This window comes from Lepidochelys kempii, chromosome 12 (assembly GCF_965140265.1).
Source record: "Lepidochelys kempii isolate rLepKem1 chromosome 12, rLepKem1.hap2, whole genome shotgun sequence".
Lineage (NCBI taxonomy): Eukaryota > Metazoa > Chordata > Testudines > Cheloniidae > Lepidochelys > Lepidochelys kempii.
Genome location: NC_133267.1, coordinates 35,284,644 through 35,300,975, shown reverse-complemented (window position 1 = coordinate 35,300,975; position 16,332 = coordinate 35,284,644). Strand labels below are relative to the sequence as shown.

The following is a 16,332-nucleotide window of genomic DNA, read 5'->3' as shown; positions in this document are numbered from 1 at the left end:
TAATCCCAAACTCAGAGATTCACAAGAAGTGGAGCTTGTGAACCAGGACACTAGTGCCTTTGAGTCAGTATAAATCATAAAATTATGCAGGACTGAGATGGTGGTATTTAATTAGTGCCTCAGGGACATCTTAGCAGCTATGGAGTTTTTTCAGATCAGATGCAAAATTGAGGTCTTGAGTGCTTGTCACCTTCAAAGATCTTATGATAGTCTTCACCACTCCTCCTGCTGCAGATCTAGTGTGGATAGCCACATTCTTCCCACTAGAATCATAGAATATTAGGATAGGAAGGGACCTCAGGAAGTCATCTAGTCCAAACCCCTGCTCAAAGCAGGACCAATCCCCAACTAAATCATCCCAACCAGGGCTTTGTCAAACCTGACCTTAAAAATCTCTAAGGAAGGAGATTCCACCACCTCACTAGGTAACCCATTCCAGTGCTTCACCGCCACTAAAACTTTCCCGGCTGTTTCTACTGGATAGTATTCTTCTCTACTTCCTGTGCTTATACAGTACACACACACAGAGCGCATGCTATGGTTCCCAGCAAGGGTGGCTGTTTTTCAGAGATATCTGAAATCTTTCCTGCGTATATATTTTGGAAAGAGCTTTGGGGGAAAGGCGTTCTAGAAACGTAACATTTTATTATCACAATTATATGCCAATTTTTGGCTTATTATGTATCTAAACAGGCAACGGAATCATTGCCCTAATAGATGATTAGAGTAAACAGAAAACTGGCATGTGATTATAATGCAACTTTATTCATATAGCTTTATAAAAATATCAACTGAAATAGTTGCATGAGGTTCTTCTGATCAGTTAATTACCTGATCATTTGCCCAATGAAATTGTTATTCTTGGGACCTTGCAGGGACAAACTTATTTAACCATGTGCCAGTTCTGAGGCCAAACCACAACTGGCACCAATTTCAAATTCCTCTGTGTTTTTCCTAATTCTGCCTGTGACTACAAAGGTAAAAAAGAAACAACTCCGCTAACTAACATCAACAAAACAACAGGCAATTCTCCACCAAGGCCCACAAACTCCAGAACAAATCTCTAATGCCCGTTTTCTTTCTTTATTGATCTGGACATCTATAACAAACAAAAATGGAACCAAGACCTGCCCTCCCTCTCCAATGGAGCACTCTTTTTCCAGGTGGAAGTTTAGGCAGAGTTGATTCAACCAAATATGGAATGGTTCCAGCAATACCAAGCGTATTATTTCGTATACTCCCATGATCCTGCTAGGAATATTTTCCAATATGTTTGCACCTCCCCCATGTGGAGATGATCCATAAGAGCAATGAGAAGCTATACTAAGCCTGTTTTGTCAGTGGATTTTAGACACATGCTCTCTCTAAGTGGTGACCAAAAAAAAATAAAATAAAAAGTTCCTTTGCATATCTGTCCATTTATTTTTTGCCATTTAACCTCTGTCCATCCACATCAACTCGACAGCTGTTCACAGAGCTACAAAAAAAAACCAAAACCCCACCCCCATACTTCATTTCCACAACAACTGCTCACAAATCATATTCTACTTACAGATAAGAAGGGGGGGAATCTATTTTTACAAGCTATGTCGAGTAATAATATAACGTTTGTACCAATCAAAGCTATTCGCTTTTCATCTGTACACCTCAAGAGACTTCACGATGGTGGACAAGCATCAACCCCATTTTACAGACAAAAACCCAGAGAGGTTAAGTGACTTTCCCAAGGCTGCAGAGCAAATCAGTGCCAGAAAAGGGAGTGCAACCCCTGACGCCCTATCCACTGCACTATAATGCTGACTCTGAAGTACAACACTAGATACATTTAATCAATGTGTCCAACTAATTCAAGGGACATTTCTATCCCATGTGCTGGCAGGGTATTTCCTTGTTGTTTATAGGGACTCTATGTAATTCTGACCTTTCTAATTCATGGAATGTGAATCTCTTAAATGACCATGGGGATCCACTCATTTCAATACAGTCACCTTGTTATTTGGAGAGACATAGGAAAGTGGAATACTCACATCTGCATAAACCTTGGTGCCAAAGACTGGTGCCCAGTATGCTGGCTCAGCTTTACAGTGGGCTGGACAGTAAGCCCTGAAAAACAATTTATTCATATTTATTCGCTACATCAAGGAGTAAGAGAAAAAACAGTTGTATTCTTGAGCTCTTGGAAGGAAGCCTTCAAGGGCCGGCATCTGGTTTGCAGGTGGCAGCAGCTGACTGGTTCTTTTTTCCCCCTTTCAGCTGAAACTCGATAGTGTCTACACAGCTGCAAATGAGACTCCTTTAGGCCAGTGAAACAGGAGATAATGAAGGCCATTGGGCCAAATTCTCCAAGCGTAGCTTCCGACCTTGTGCCTGGCCCCGCACACACAATTGTTTGCAGGTAGAGTTTTTTGCCCGTCGTCATTCATGCATGCACCTGATGGAATTTCCATGAGCAACGCTCGTTCGCATGCCAGCATCAAGAGGAAGAAGGTTTTGTGTGTGTACATTTTATCATTTGGGTGTACAAGTGATAGCGTCCCAAAACACCACATGCACGTGACTGAACAAAGTGTGCAAAGTTGTACATGCACATATTGAGGCCAATTTGAGGTGGTCTTCTATTCGGACCCTCTTATATTGCTGAAGCAGGTAAAAAACTCAGTAATAAACCCACAAAAATATGGATTTTAAATCCTGGAACTTGTTTGTATGCCAGCATTGAGAGTATGCTCAGATCACAAACATGTTTGTGAAAGCAGGCAATTTTATTCATATAGTATGTTGTTTTGGATATGGAAAAAGCTTCCTCGTTTAACCTTTACCCCAGTTAATCTGACATAATCTATATCTTTAATTTATCAGCTTCAAATCGGAAGAGTTCAATATCTCCATCCAATCCTTCAGCTTCTGTTTCCCTTACCCTAGTACAGGTCTAGCTTCAAAGGAAATAGCATCATATTTGAGATATGCAGCTTACCTTGGACAATGAGTTGCTGGCTTTTTGAAAGGACACAGTTCAGCTACGGTGGTGTAACAATCCAGTGTCTGCACTGTGGAAATCAATATAGAGAGATGAATTACAAAGCCAAATAGCTGGTGCTCCTGAAGTAAACAGAAGCATTAGTTATGCATCACATCTGACAGGATGCATGTCCAGCAGATGCAGCCAAAAGAATAATTTCAATGTCTTCATTAGAAACAGCTTCCATCGAAGAGATATTTTTATTAGGATTCATGCTGGAGATCTACTAAATTGCTAGAAAATCCTTCTCCAAGGACCATGGCTTTTTAAAGAAAAGAATATCTGAGAAATGGAGTAGTGTGATTTTGTTACAGATTTTTTTGAATACGGAGGGGGTTCCCGGGCAGGTTTTGGGTCTAATTCTGAGTCTAAATGACAGTGTTGCTTTTAACTTTCTAGTTGCCAGTGCCAGAGGCTTCACCCTAAAGCAGCTCAAGGTAACACGAGCCAAAATATTGGTTGTATTTAAGCTGAGCAGTAGGGTGACCATACGTCCTGTTTTGGCTGGGACTGTCCCTTTTTTAAGCCCTGTTCCAGCTGTCCCAACTTGTGTGGCAAAAGTGGGCATTTGTCCCATTTGCTCTTGCAACTTTTGATTAGTTGGCGAGAGCAAACGGGACAAATGCCCACTTTTGTCACAAAGTAGGGTGTAGAGGAACATGGGGGAAGGGGGTGTGAGTGAAAATGCCAGCTCTGCATGTGGGGAAGCGGGGGGTCCTCAGTAAAAGGAGGCTCGGGTGGGGGGGCAGGCAGGGCTTGGGCAAGCAGCAATGCAAGCCCCCACCTTTGGTAAATATGGTCACCCTAACGAGTATGTGCATCACTGCTCACTCGAGCCTTGCCTGAGGGAGAGCTCAGATGGGGGGGAAGGGGAGAGGGCGAGCGGCTTGGGCCAGCCCCCGCTGGGAGGATGGGGAGGACTCGGGCCAGCCCCATGCAGTGTCCCATTTTCCCTTTGGGAAATATGGTCACGCTAGGCCGAGGCATTATTCAAATGGGTTCTAAAATGGGGCAGGGGCAGGAAATGTTTTGAAAAATGCCACTTTTGTTTTTCCTGACATGCTCTAATCACAAATAGGAAGAGTCGCTTGACTACAAAGAGTTTTGCCCATTTAAGATTCATAAAAGAACATGGCTCTGGAATGATGATGTCAATATATTACAATAAACTCAAGCACCATTGATTTCTTCTCAACGTTATAATGACAAAAGGGGCATTTAAAAACTTACCTGTGACTTTGGAAACCATGAATGAATTTGAAGGTTTATATTTACTGCAAAGCAAAACAAGAAATGTGTGTACATATTTCATTGACCTTTAACAAATAAATGCACTACAGTTGCTTTAAGATCTACTCTCTGTTGCTTGTAAACAGTGACAAATGTGGAACGATTTATTGTACAAGTCATGGCCCTCCAGACGTAGAGATCTGGTTTCTGAGGGAAGCATTACCTTAAAGATTCAATGCCATTTCTTGTTGACTTGACAAAAAGGGGTGATCTCCCTTTCCTAGTGATGTCAACCAGACCTCCTTTATCATCTATGACGCCATAATGAATTGCAGCGCGACATATACTGGATGCCTGGAAATCACATCACAAATAGCATGTTAATACCAATGTTTCCTAAATAGTTCTAAGCCATTTAATAAACAAGTATGTAAAAGAAATACTTAAAGACCAGCTGAAGTTTACGCAGACTTTACATTTACTGAGCAAATGTTGCATCGTTTCAGCCTGCTGGATTTTACTGTTATAACACACATGCATTTATTTTTATTCGAAGACTTACTTGATTTAAGGACAAACATGGATTTTTTTAAATAAAAAATATAGTATTTAAATGTAAATTATAAGGAGAGCTGGTTGGAAAATGTTTCATTCCCCCCCCCAAAAGGAAAATTTTGAGCTTTCAACAAAAATGTCAAATCTGAAATATTTCAGCTGAAAACCCCTTGGTGAGGGGAGGTGGTGCATCATGGCAGCTGTCCAGCCATGATGCATCATGGGAGATGCAGTCTAGAGGGAAAACCAGCCCATAGAGAAGAACAGGAGCACAAAGCAACTGAACTACAACTCCCATGAGCCATCTGCAGCAGAATTTCAGCTTCAATATATTTGGGGCATTTTTTTTTTTAGTAATAAAATCAAAATTTTCATTGGAAAGCAGGCACATTTTGTAAAAACCAAATTGTTTAACCAAACCCCCAGTTTTCCATCAAAATCAGTCTTGACAGGAAATTGTTGACCTGCCCTAATTATAAACTATTTTGACAATTTAAGATTCAATGAGCCATCCTAAAAATAAAAATCCATCATCCTGTGAACCATCTTGAGAAGCAATTCTAATATAAAGTTTCTCTTCCATCCCAATAGCTCACTGCACTGAGGGATAGATCCTGAAAGATGCCATGCACTCCTGTGAAGTACAGGAGGGCACTCAACTTCTGTTGAACTTAGTGGGCCTAGAGGACACTCAGAACCAAAATCAAACCCTTAGTAGATACTCTTTTCAGCACTGATTTTATCATATAGATGAGGAAATGCAGATTACCTTTGTTATATAAGTTAATACAGTTTACAGTAAGACAGTTTACAGCACCAACATAGGAGGGCAGAAAATTTATGTTACATTAGAACTGCCAGCATTTTCCATTTCTATTACTACCATTAAAACCCCAATAAATGTCATCTATCAGCCATAACAAAGTACGTACAGTCTCATAATAGAATGTTCCAAAGATTTTTGCCTTGCTGTTAACGCAGCCAGCTGGGCACAGATACCTAGTTAAAGAGAGAGATATATATATCTGTGGTGAGTGTGAAATGTGAGTCAGACTTTTATTACAGTTAATTTAATAGTGATCCCATTAGTGTCATTTAACTACTCCATTTAAAACCAGCATTGCAAAACAGCCACATTTTCAAATACCTTTTCCCTTAAGAATGAGATCAATATTTAGATTCTGTGGGTTTGTTTTTTTCCAAGGAATAAACTTTAGTGTACCTTACTGGGATCTTAACCAGGGCTCCTAGGTGGGGACAAGCTCTGAATTGATGGTCTAACGTTGGATGGAAATGTAACACAAGAGGAGTGCAAAATGATTGTGCCAAGCTTTACTAAATGGGGCTGACCACCTGGGAGCTGTGGTTTATCATGGCCGTTCACCATTTCGAGCATGAAGTAAATTGAGTCACCTTACTGCTAAACTTGGCCAAACCATTTGTATTAAGAGGAATGAAAGACTTTTTTTCATAGGGATTTAGACAGCATTTGGATTCTAGTCACAATAAATAGAACCCAGCCTGCTCCATGTTTGCAAAAGCCAGCCAGGTTTAAGGTTGCCATTTCAATGACACTGGGGCAGAAGTCAATAAAACGCTACCTGTTGCATGTTGATCCTTTGCATTTGTCCCTCATTTTGGTGTCGCACTTAATGACCTGTGCTAGAAAAAAAAAGAGGAGGGGAGGGGGGCGGGAGGAAGACATAAGAGACAAGAATGCAAGGAAAAAATTGCCCAGAGATAAATGGTCGACAGCATTATAGTGATAACTCAGGTACATGACATGGTCTCCAGGAGATCTTCTGTGTGGGAAGATTGAATTCTTATCACAGAATAACTGGGCAGTAGTGAACTTCTAACTCAGAACAATAAGCCTGAAGCAGTTTTACATCAGTCACTTTATTGCCACTTTAGCCGTTCCTTTTATCACACAGGTGTCTTTGTAAATATTAACTTGGAGGAAACGCTTGACACCAGAAGACTTCAATTTATAGCCTAAAGACCCTGCTCAGCACTCCTATCATCCACTTAATTATAGGCTACCGACATTCCAGTAGATAGACTTGAGAAAGATATGCTCACTCCCCTCAGCTCACTTGCCGTAGATCACTCTTTAAATTACAGTGATTAGAAAAACCTTTAAAGAGATACTATCAATTCCATGAATATTTCAGCAGACCTTGCCAAGCAGAGCTGGACCCCCTTTTCCCTCTGGACAAAATCCAGAAAGGATGTCAAGGTGGTGAACACTGAGTTCAGAATAGTTCAAATGAGTAAAATAGTAAATCAAGGACAAATAAAATGCCTCCATATGAATATCATCGAGTGATCCTGGCCAAGATTTTCTAAAGGTGATCAGATATTATGACAACGAGTGTGATAGAAGAACCAGAATAGACTAGACTAGACCAACTAATGATTTTGAGTGCCCCAATTCTTGGGCATCCAGCCCAAGATGCTCTAAAAGGGCCTACTTTTCAGGGTTGTCTGAACAATCAGGCCTCAAGTTGGACACAAAATATTGCTTCCAAATAAATTGGCCAAAAAAAAAAAAAAATCCAATGATTTTAACTGGTCCTCAACACAGGTTTGCACTGGAGGCCTCTTGGCATCTCATTCCACATCCACACACACATGCACACACACTTCTACAGAGATATTTAAAAGTTTATAGGATGTGGAAGACAAAGAAGCTCTCTTACTCATGAAACTGTCCACGGTTGTGGTGATTTTCTTGATCTTGGTTGATTTGGTGGGTTTGGTCACCTGTTCTTGCACCCACACGTGTTTTTCCTCTATGATTTGTGGGACCTCCACTTCGTTAGTCTCATCCCGCTCAGGCTTTTGTGCGTAGTGGTCATCTTTTTGGGTGGGGAGAGGTAAAACAGTATCCTTGCATTAATAATAAAGTCACACAAGCTGCAGGAGGACTGATATTTCATGGAAGATTCTGTTTGGTTCGACAAAGATCTATTTCTAAACAGCTGGAAACTCAACAAAATGCAAGTTAAATACAGAATGGGCCAGACTCAAAGTACCAGGGAAAGAGGCCTGGGTTTATACCATTCATTTACTCAGCATCTAAAGCACTGTTTAAAGAACTACGGTGTACCTGGCTGAAGTGATCTGTCACTTCAAATGCTGATGCATGTGTGTGAATGTCTTACTATTATTTATCATGCTATTTACCAATACAGCTTTTACTCAGTAGAGGAAAAGGTCAGTCCTCTAAGATAGTCAGGCATATTCACTGGAGACTGTCAAGAAAGGATCCTAACCAGTTAAATGGTCAGGTGGCTAAGTTACACAGCATGCACTACTCATTTCTCCTTACTGTGCTGCAAAGTTAATGTTCTTGTGCCCTCTGAGGATAGATCTACACTGCAGGTAGATGCCCGCGGCTGGCCTGTGCCAGCTGACCCAGGCTTGTGGGGCTTGGGCTCTGGGAGGCTGTTTCACTGCAGTGCCAACTTCCGAGCCCAGGCTCTAGGAGGTGGGATGGTCCCAAAGTTTGGGCTATAGCCCAAGCCCGGAAGTCTACACCCCAATGAAACAGCCCCACAGCCCGAGCCCTGCAAGCTGCGGGTTTTTAACTGCAGTGTAGACATACCCCAAAGTCCATAGTTAGGGGGAAAAAGGCTCCAAAGTGGTGCTGGTTAAATCCACTTCCCTTCACTTGTCCTAGCTGAAACCTCACTTTGCTTACATCCCCAGCAATGGAGAGGGGAATGATACCAACAAACCGATGACTGATCTCGCAGAGGAATTTCTCCCCTCCAGCCAGTGGTCTCATTCCATTCTCTCTTTTCTCTTCCATATGGAAATACATTGCATACCTACACTGTGTTTGCTTCCTCATTGCTCAATCAATTTAGGTGCTCAGGCGACTAAAAATCAAGCACCTAAATTGATTTTGGCCCAAAATCTTTGCTTTGAACAAGTCTCCAGTGAGTTGGTCTGCATCTATGAAAACAGGCTCACTCCTTCACAGAGGAAAAGGCTTATGTAGGTAAAGAAAGAAGATACCATCAACACATAACTCCAGTGCATTCTCTATTTTAAATGATATGAGCAATTTCACTGATGGTTTCAGAATTAATAACTGTTTTCATTTACTAAACAGAGCACCATTTATAGAACAAACCAAATGAGGGTGGTGTTGCTTGTACCTACAAAACACACAAGCCTAAATTCACTGGGCCAAACTGATCTGTGTTACACCAGGGTAACACAGAGAAACTTCCTTGAACTAATGGAGTTGCTCTGGATTTATACCAGTGCCTACAAGCCAAATTTGATCTCTAGGTTTTAGTTACTTGGCATTTCTGCTTCAGACATTCTCATATAGTACTTGCTTCACCTTATTCTGTATGTTTCAGAGTTAACGGTGGGGAATTAAAAGCACACAAATCTGTAACTGCTTTTAATGAAAAGTTTCCAGAGACATTTCTTTTCCAGTTTCTCCATATCACACAGCAAGGACCTAGGTGAGATCATTTGCGTTTCCCCATGATGCATTGAGCTGAGAGAAATAGCTTATTGATCACCTACCTTTGTAACAGAGGTTGTTCTGGCAGCTTCCTCCATAGCTAGGTGGGCATTCAGAGCAGGGCCTGCCATTTTTATAAGGAGCTTCTCCAATCCAGTTCCCTCTGAAAAAAGCATGTGAGAAATGTTTTTCTGTTAAATAGCTTCTATACTACACTCACAATTCCATTACTTCGCTTTCAGGCCCTGTGCCCGAGTCCTGCAGCCCTGAGCCTCAAGGCACTGAGGAATTGTGGAAAAAGAATGTTTCCACTGTAATTCTATGTTGCTCGATTGCTGTAAATATGGGAAAGGACCGCCAGTCTCTGATCTTTCCATGAACATACAACTTGCAGCGTTCTCACGATCACTGAGCAAACTAAGTAAACGCAGCACAGTACAGTAGTTTCCCTTCTGCTTCACAACTGGTTAGTCAGAGACTGGTATTTGCCTTGAGCTCTCTCATGTGTGTTCATCGCGGTCATCAGAGCCACAAGTCTACCACCATTTCTTTGCTCTCCAGATCATTCCAGCAGCTACACAGGCCAGCCTGGAACGCAGCTCATCTCCATTTAAAAGCTGTTCCATTTTCCAACCTGATGTCAGATTTGTGTCCATTTATTCTTTTGTGTAGAGACTGTCCAGTTTGGCCAATGTACATGGCAGAGGGGCGTTGCTGGCACATGATGGCATATATCACATTGGTAGATCTGCAGGTGAACGAGCCCGATGGCGTGGCTAATGTGATTAGGTCTTATGATGGTGTCACTTGAATAAATATGTGGATGAGTTGGCTTCGGGCTTTGTTGCAAAGATAGGTTCCTGGGTTAGTGTTTTTGTTGTGTGGTGTGTGCTGATGTCTCTAGACAACTTGTCTGGGAACATTTATCCTTGCACCCCATTTTCTAATGACTCAAAACCCCCTCAGTTTTGCCTCTGACACCACAGCAGCATTCTCCACTGTTGTGGTAATCACTACAGACTGACTGAATGTTCGGCAGCTGTCTCACATAAACTTGAAAGGGTTGCCACTGCAAGCCTGTTACTTTCAGACAAAGGCTTCATCTCATTTCATTTCTAAAAGGCCTGTTTCAGAAGAGTGCATGCATGTATATATATTATAATATTACATTAAACTTTTACATTAAAATCCTACATAGATACTGCATTCATTCAGCATGCAAGCAGAAACTCCAGAAGAGCCTTATAATTTGAGTATTTGTCCATTCAGCAGTCCTGAACTGATGATATGCAAAGCAGTTCAACCTTCTCCTGAGAGGACACACATGGTACAATCCTGCATGACAACGAGTTTCCTCAAATTGCACTCCATTTTGTAGGAGCTAAAGGTGCTCAGTATCTCATGGGCAGGGAGGGCTTATTGTTGGATGATAAACCCATAAGATTCCCAACAGTTTTCATCACCACAAACTGTGATGACTGTGTTCCCCCCACCTTAACGCTCAGCAGAACTCAATGGCGTCTGCAATCAGAGTGCCTTCATGTATATATTGACTTCTTTCTCCAGATCTTTCAGTGTTGTGTTGCCTTTCTATAACTGTATTCTAAACAGGGGCAGCTTTGATATTTGTGTCTTTTGCTGCACAGGGCAGATTTCTAAGGCCTACTAATTAAATATGAAACAATATTAACATCAATATCAATTTGCAGTCCTTTTCAGAAGCTGGCTCTGTGACCCAGGCCAAATCCCTTACTCAAATCTTGCCACAGATGCATTCATTCGAAGATTTTAAATGCAACTTCCACTTCTAGAAGACGCCCAACCCAGGACTGGCTCAATCCTGAACGCTTGAGTTATGTAACTGTAAGCTCTCTGGGGCAGAGATTGTCACTTGCTACTTGTCTGTGTAGCACTTAGCACAACGGGACCCCAACTTTGTTGGCATTTATGTATTACCATAATTTAAATGTTTAAAAAACTGTAACCACCCACACCTGATTGAAATCTCTGCACCAGATTCTATATTTGTTAAGCAACTGACAGCATGCAGTTTTAAGAGTTGCGGGGGGTAGGAAGGGAGGGGGGAAGAAACCTATTGTGTCTTCCTTACTTGGGAGAATAGTTGCAGACCAGGTAGACGGCATTCTCCCAGATTTCTCCCCAAACACTCATTTGTTTGCAGACGTTTACAGCACAGCCAACCTTGGTTGTTGTGGCCCAAACGATCTGAAAGCATAACACAGGCATTTTAAAAAACAGAATGCCACAAAAGGCACATTCGTTCAAGTTTCCTGAGTATTTTCATAATGACTAGCATTTATATCTCCTCCCACCCCCACAGACAGGCTGGGATACAACTTTTATAATAAATTACGCTGATGCCACTATACTTAATGCATATTCAGCCGAGGTTTCTCCCTTCTTCCTTATTTGTATTTCCTCACCCTACTAATGTTGTATACTATAGATTAGTATATTAATTGTCTTAATTTATTATCATATACATCAATACATTGCCATGGCACTCTTGTGGTCAGACATCTGCAGAGGTTCTATCCAAAAGCTGGTGTTAGCTCACGTTCCTGTGGCTGGCTGGTGTCGTTATGGACAAAATTCCCCCAACACACACTATTTCCAATTCCCCGAAATGTAGGGGGTGACCGTTAGGTCGTTTATCTGTGCCAAAGAGCATAAGGCTTGAGGCCTGTGAAAACGGCTGAAGCCAACGTCATACAGGATGCAGGCCTGTAGGTGCCTTGCATTACTGCTGAATGAAATGAATGCTAATGTAATGCCAACAGACCCTGGTCGTCGGTGGGCGGGATCGAACCTGAGACCTCCAGGGCTAAATACATAAGCCTCTACTGCATGAGCTAAAAGCCATGCAGCTGTTAGCTAAGGCTGTAGAGCAAATGCAATCTCTCTAAGTGGTCTTGGTGGGTGGGACTAGATGGGACAGAACACCGCACCCATGAGGCGTGTGGGTTACACAGGCTCTATGGGCTACGCGGGGTATGAGGGAACGCACCAAGTTCAGACACAAGACTCCATGTTTCCTTCCTCTTCCTTACCTGGGTATAGTGTGTGCACATTGCTCCAGAGCATCTTTCTGGACACCAAGGGTCACATTCGTGGGGATATGGGTAAGTATAATCTTTAACTTCGTCGTACCAAGATTGGACATGGAAGGCTGGAGAACGATACCTGAAAGACCAAAGATACATGATGAGCTGGATCGCTAACTAGAATTGTGAGTTTTCAACCCAACCTCAGCACGCCCGGGTCCTCTTTTGTTAATATGAAATTCCCAATAATTCGGTACAGGATAATTGTAAAGTGAGTTCACAGTGCAACATGGTGTCATCTTGGTACGGACCTGCGACTTTAACAAATGGAGGGACCAGAGGAAATTGTAGAAAAAGCCACCATAATATTTTGACCAATGACAAATCTCTGGTGTTTTACACACGGGCAGGTATTAGGGACTGTTTCTTTAAAATCCATGACCCAATAGGAGATTCTGTAGTATTTATAGGTTTAACTTTCTCTTCAAAAGCCGTTGACCTGAAACGTCCCCTTGGCTTTTCCACTCAGTTACAAAAGACTTCTAGTTTGGCAGAAGGCTGTATTTTGAAAGTAAACATCAGCTAGAGGTTGCCAAACATATTAAACAGAAAGTCATGTACCTATTTTACCACTAGACAATTCGTTACATCTGGAAGTACACTCTTATCCTCAGCAGCCGGGCAGCAGGCACGTGCAGTATGTGGTTTGGGCATGCAGTGCACTTGTAAATGCTGTTTGTGGCACAGTTGTGCTGTGATCCGTGCTTCTGGAGTTGGAACGTGAATGTCAGCATAATCATCTAGACAGACACTCATACACACAGTGCATGCTGCACAGGATGGGCCCAGGTAGCCTTTCACCAACTGTAACTAGCAGTACATCAAGTTGAGATGTAGCAATCCACCCAGGATGTAAATGAGCAGATGACTAGAATCACAGATGTCACTATCAAGGATACTTTGCACTTCCATCGTAATCTTTGTCTGATTACCTCAACATGCTTTAAAACCATTAATGAATTCTGTGTCACAGTATGTCATGCGGTAGGTACTATTGGCCCCATTTTACAGATGAGGAAACTGAGGCAGAGGGTTTATGGACCCAATCCTTCATACACTGAAATCAATGGCAGTTTTCTCACTGATTTCAATGGGAGCAAGATTGGGACCTACAGTACATGATTAGCCCAAGGTCACTCAGGAAGTCTGTAGTGGAGCCAAGGTTAGAACTACAACAAAGAAACAGATTGCCATTTGATGCATCTCCTCAGTGGAAAGCACCAGCAGGGTTCTTCTCACCAGGAGCTGGCAAAGCAATCCATGTGGATGCAGAAACACCATTTCCAAAGCTCCAGGGTTTTTTCCGGGGAGTATAAAACAAACTGTTTGCTCACCTAGAATTACATGGCCATCTGCAAGCAAATACAAAGTGGTTGCAGTAAAGATAAAGTGGGAAGTGAAAAGGAAATGTGGTGCAACGCACTTAGAGGATTTTTAACAGTGTTCAGACCTAGTGGGAGTGGCCAAAAATGGTTCCTGAGAAACTTCTTTTCTGAATAAGAGAGAGCAAAGCTGCATGAAACAGGGGACTTGGGGGTCAGGGTCCTAGATTCTGATGCCAACTCTACCACTAAGACTCTGTGTGACCTTGAGCAAGTCCCTTCACCTCTCTGTGCCTCACAGGCAAACCCACCACACAGTGAGGCTTAGTTAACATTTCCTAAACATATTGGGAACTGCTGGCTAAAGGCCCAATAGATGGTATTGCTGTATCTGTTTCACAGAAGCAACAAGAAAACATTAAGCGCTCTCCCTTCCCCAGCTCCTTTTTTCCAGCTAGTCAAGTTCTTTTTACTAAATATTGACAAGACAAACCTCCCAAACTGCCGAACAGGGCGAGACCCACAATGTCACTGTCAACAGATATGATACATTAGACACTCAGCGTTCCATCTCTTACCTGCCCCAGTGAACAGCCAAATTCTGACCAATGGACATAATGAGGCTGGCAGGTCCATGATCCCAGATGCACTCATGGGCCCAAGCCTCAGCAGATCTTTCCAGCTCATCATCCCAGGTCTGCGTGAGAATCAAAGGAACAGATCCATTGACAAATACTCTCAGTGTGAAAACGTCTTACATTAGACTTAGGTCAAGCCTACGCTACACAGCTCTGGCCGCACGCAGGCTACATGTAGCTACGTGCCGCAGTGAAAAGAAATGATGTGTATGATGTGTAGCTACACGTATCCATGAAAGACTCCAGCAGTGGGACGCTACATTGCTAAAAACAGCAGTGTAGACAGGGAGGCATCGCTCAGATGAGTAGAGAGCCATGTAGGATATGTACTCGGGTACATACCCACCGCCTTCAGGTGTGTCTTTACTTGCCCCAGCCATGCCTCATGGTCTGCACTGCTATGTATACCCTCGTTGGGGGGCTACCCATGTCCGTATTCTCTATGCTGCTCAAAGAAGCATGCAGCGTAGACATACCTTAAGAACCAAGAGACGGGACCAGCAGAACCTATGAGAGTTAAGACTTAGACGTGGTCCCCAGCCCAGCCTTTCAGACCTAGTATTATGCAATGCAACGGGGCCCTGACCTGGGAGTGAATTCCCCATTTAATAAAATGGAAATGCATGGATGCAGCACAAAATAGTCCCACTTTTCAACGTCTGGCATTGCACTTCTTGGGAGATACCGCATATGATCATGTCTAGTTCTGAGCTCCTGATTCTTCGGTGAAATGGCGCAGATGTGGGATGAGTGTCCAAACTTAACGTCCGCGTATTCCTCTTAACTACCCTTTTGTGTGCAACTTCAATGTGGAGTGTGTTGTTCTCGGAGCTGATTGCAGTCTATCATGAACAAATCTGGAGACTTTTCTGAAAGATGGATTTTTGAACATAGTAGATAGTGGTGTGTCGATGAACTGCAATGCGTTTTTGTGTTTAATTATTGATAGCCCTACTGACCACAAAGGTACTGATGGGAAATTTTATTGGGATTGAAATGTTGCTGCATGTGTCCATAAATAAAATAAAGCATAGGATCCAGAGGCAGAAAAGACCTAGTAGTTCACACCTAGTCCACCCAGGCCAACATAAGATTGTTCCCTGTTGAACATTTACCATGTTTTGGACTGCACAGGCTATGAATGAAAACGTTACTTTTTCCCTAATGTACCAGGAAGAAGATGGAAGGATCTTCTATCTTCACCAAGACAGGCAGCCACTGGGCCCAAACCTGTGAGGTGCTTTGCTCCCACAACTCTTGCAAAGGTCTATGGAAGCTGAGGGCACTCAGGATCCAGCAGATACACAACTATGATGGCATATGAGCAACTGAACATTTAGGGGCAGAGTCTGGCAGTTACACTGAGGGCCATGAAGGGTCACACAATGCTGAGCATGAGAGAAATGCCATGTCTCCTGGAGCTTACCTCACATACAGAGGGAATATGACCACTATGCGCTCCCTATTCCAGCCATCCAGCTCCACTGGCCAATGAGGAGCGAGTAGGGGGCCATGGCCCTGGTAATCCCTGCCCCTTTTTGGGTGACTTGTTGACTCAGAGAAGAGACTACAACTATGGTTGGCCTTTGTACATGGACACAAGTCTCCTTGTGGTCTGCCACTTTGTGCACCATATAAACTCCAGCCATTATCTGACTCTCTTCAAATCCAGTCTAAAGCCACGGAAGCGCTCACAAGATCCTAATGTTCCTAGTATTTCAGAGCTTTCCACCAGAGCCCTCCAAAGTGCAGCCTCAAAGGCAGTTGCTTTCCAAGTCTCCTAATTTAATGCAGAGACCATATGACATGAGCAATAGACCACTACATGGAAATTGACATGAACATATGTGCTACATCTTCCACTGGTGTCTATGGATAAAACAAACCAATACAGGCAAGAGACACTCAATGACAGACTGGGAATGAGCTAGGGATTTGTGTGTGGATTCACGCT

The 16,332-nt window shown here is 42.7% G+C and overlaps 1 protein-coding gene across 2 annotated transcripts in view; it reads right to left on the bottom strand.

Annotated features, from left to right (window-relative positions):
• The window catches only part of CRISPLD2 (cysteine rich secretory protein LCCL domain containing 2), a 40,441-nt gene that overhangs the window by 12,632 nt on the left and 11,477 nt on the right, over window positions 1-16,332 (bottom strand). For both annotated transcript variants that reach the window (XM_073308093.1, XM_073308092.1), the window contains 11 exons: window positions 14,319-14,437; window positions 12,365-12,497; window positions 11,404-11,519; window positions 9,356-9,456; window positions 7,507-7,665; window positions 6,406-6,466; window positions 5,737-5,803; window positions 4,473-4,603; window positions 4,250-4,293; window positions 2,975-3,047; window positions 2,028-2,103 (listed from right to left, as the gene is read on the bottom strand). In XM_073308093.1, coding sequence (XP_073164194.1) covers window positions 2,028-2,103; window positions 2,975-3,047; window positions 4,250-4,293; window positions 4,473-4,603; window positions 5,737-5,803; window positions 6,406-6,466; window positions 7,507-7,665; window positions 9,356-9,456; window positions 11,404-11,519; window positions 12,365-12,497; window positions 14,319-14,437 — 1,080 coding nt within the window. The remainder of the gene's footprint in view (window positions 1-2,027; window positions 2,104-2,974; window positions 3,048-4,249; window positions 4,294-4,472; window positions 4,604-5,736; window positions 5,804-6,405; window positions 6,467-7,506; window positions 7,666-9,355; window positions 9,457-11,403; window positions 11,520-12,364; window positions 12,498-14,318; window positions 14,438-16,332) is intronic.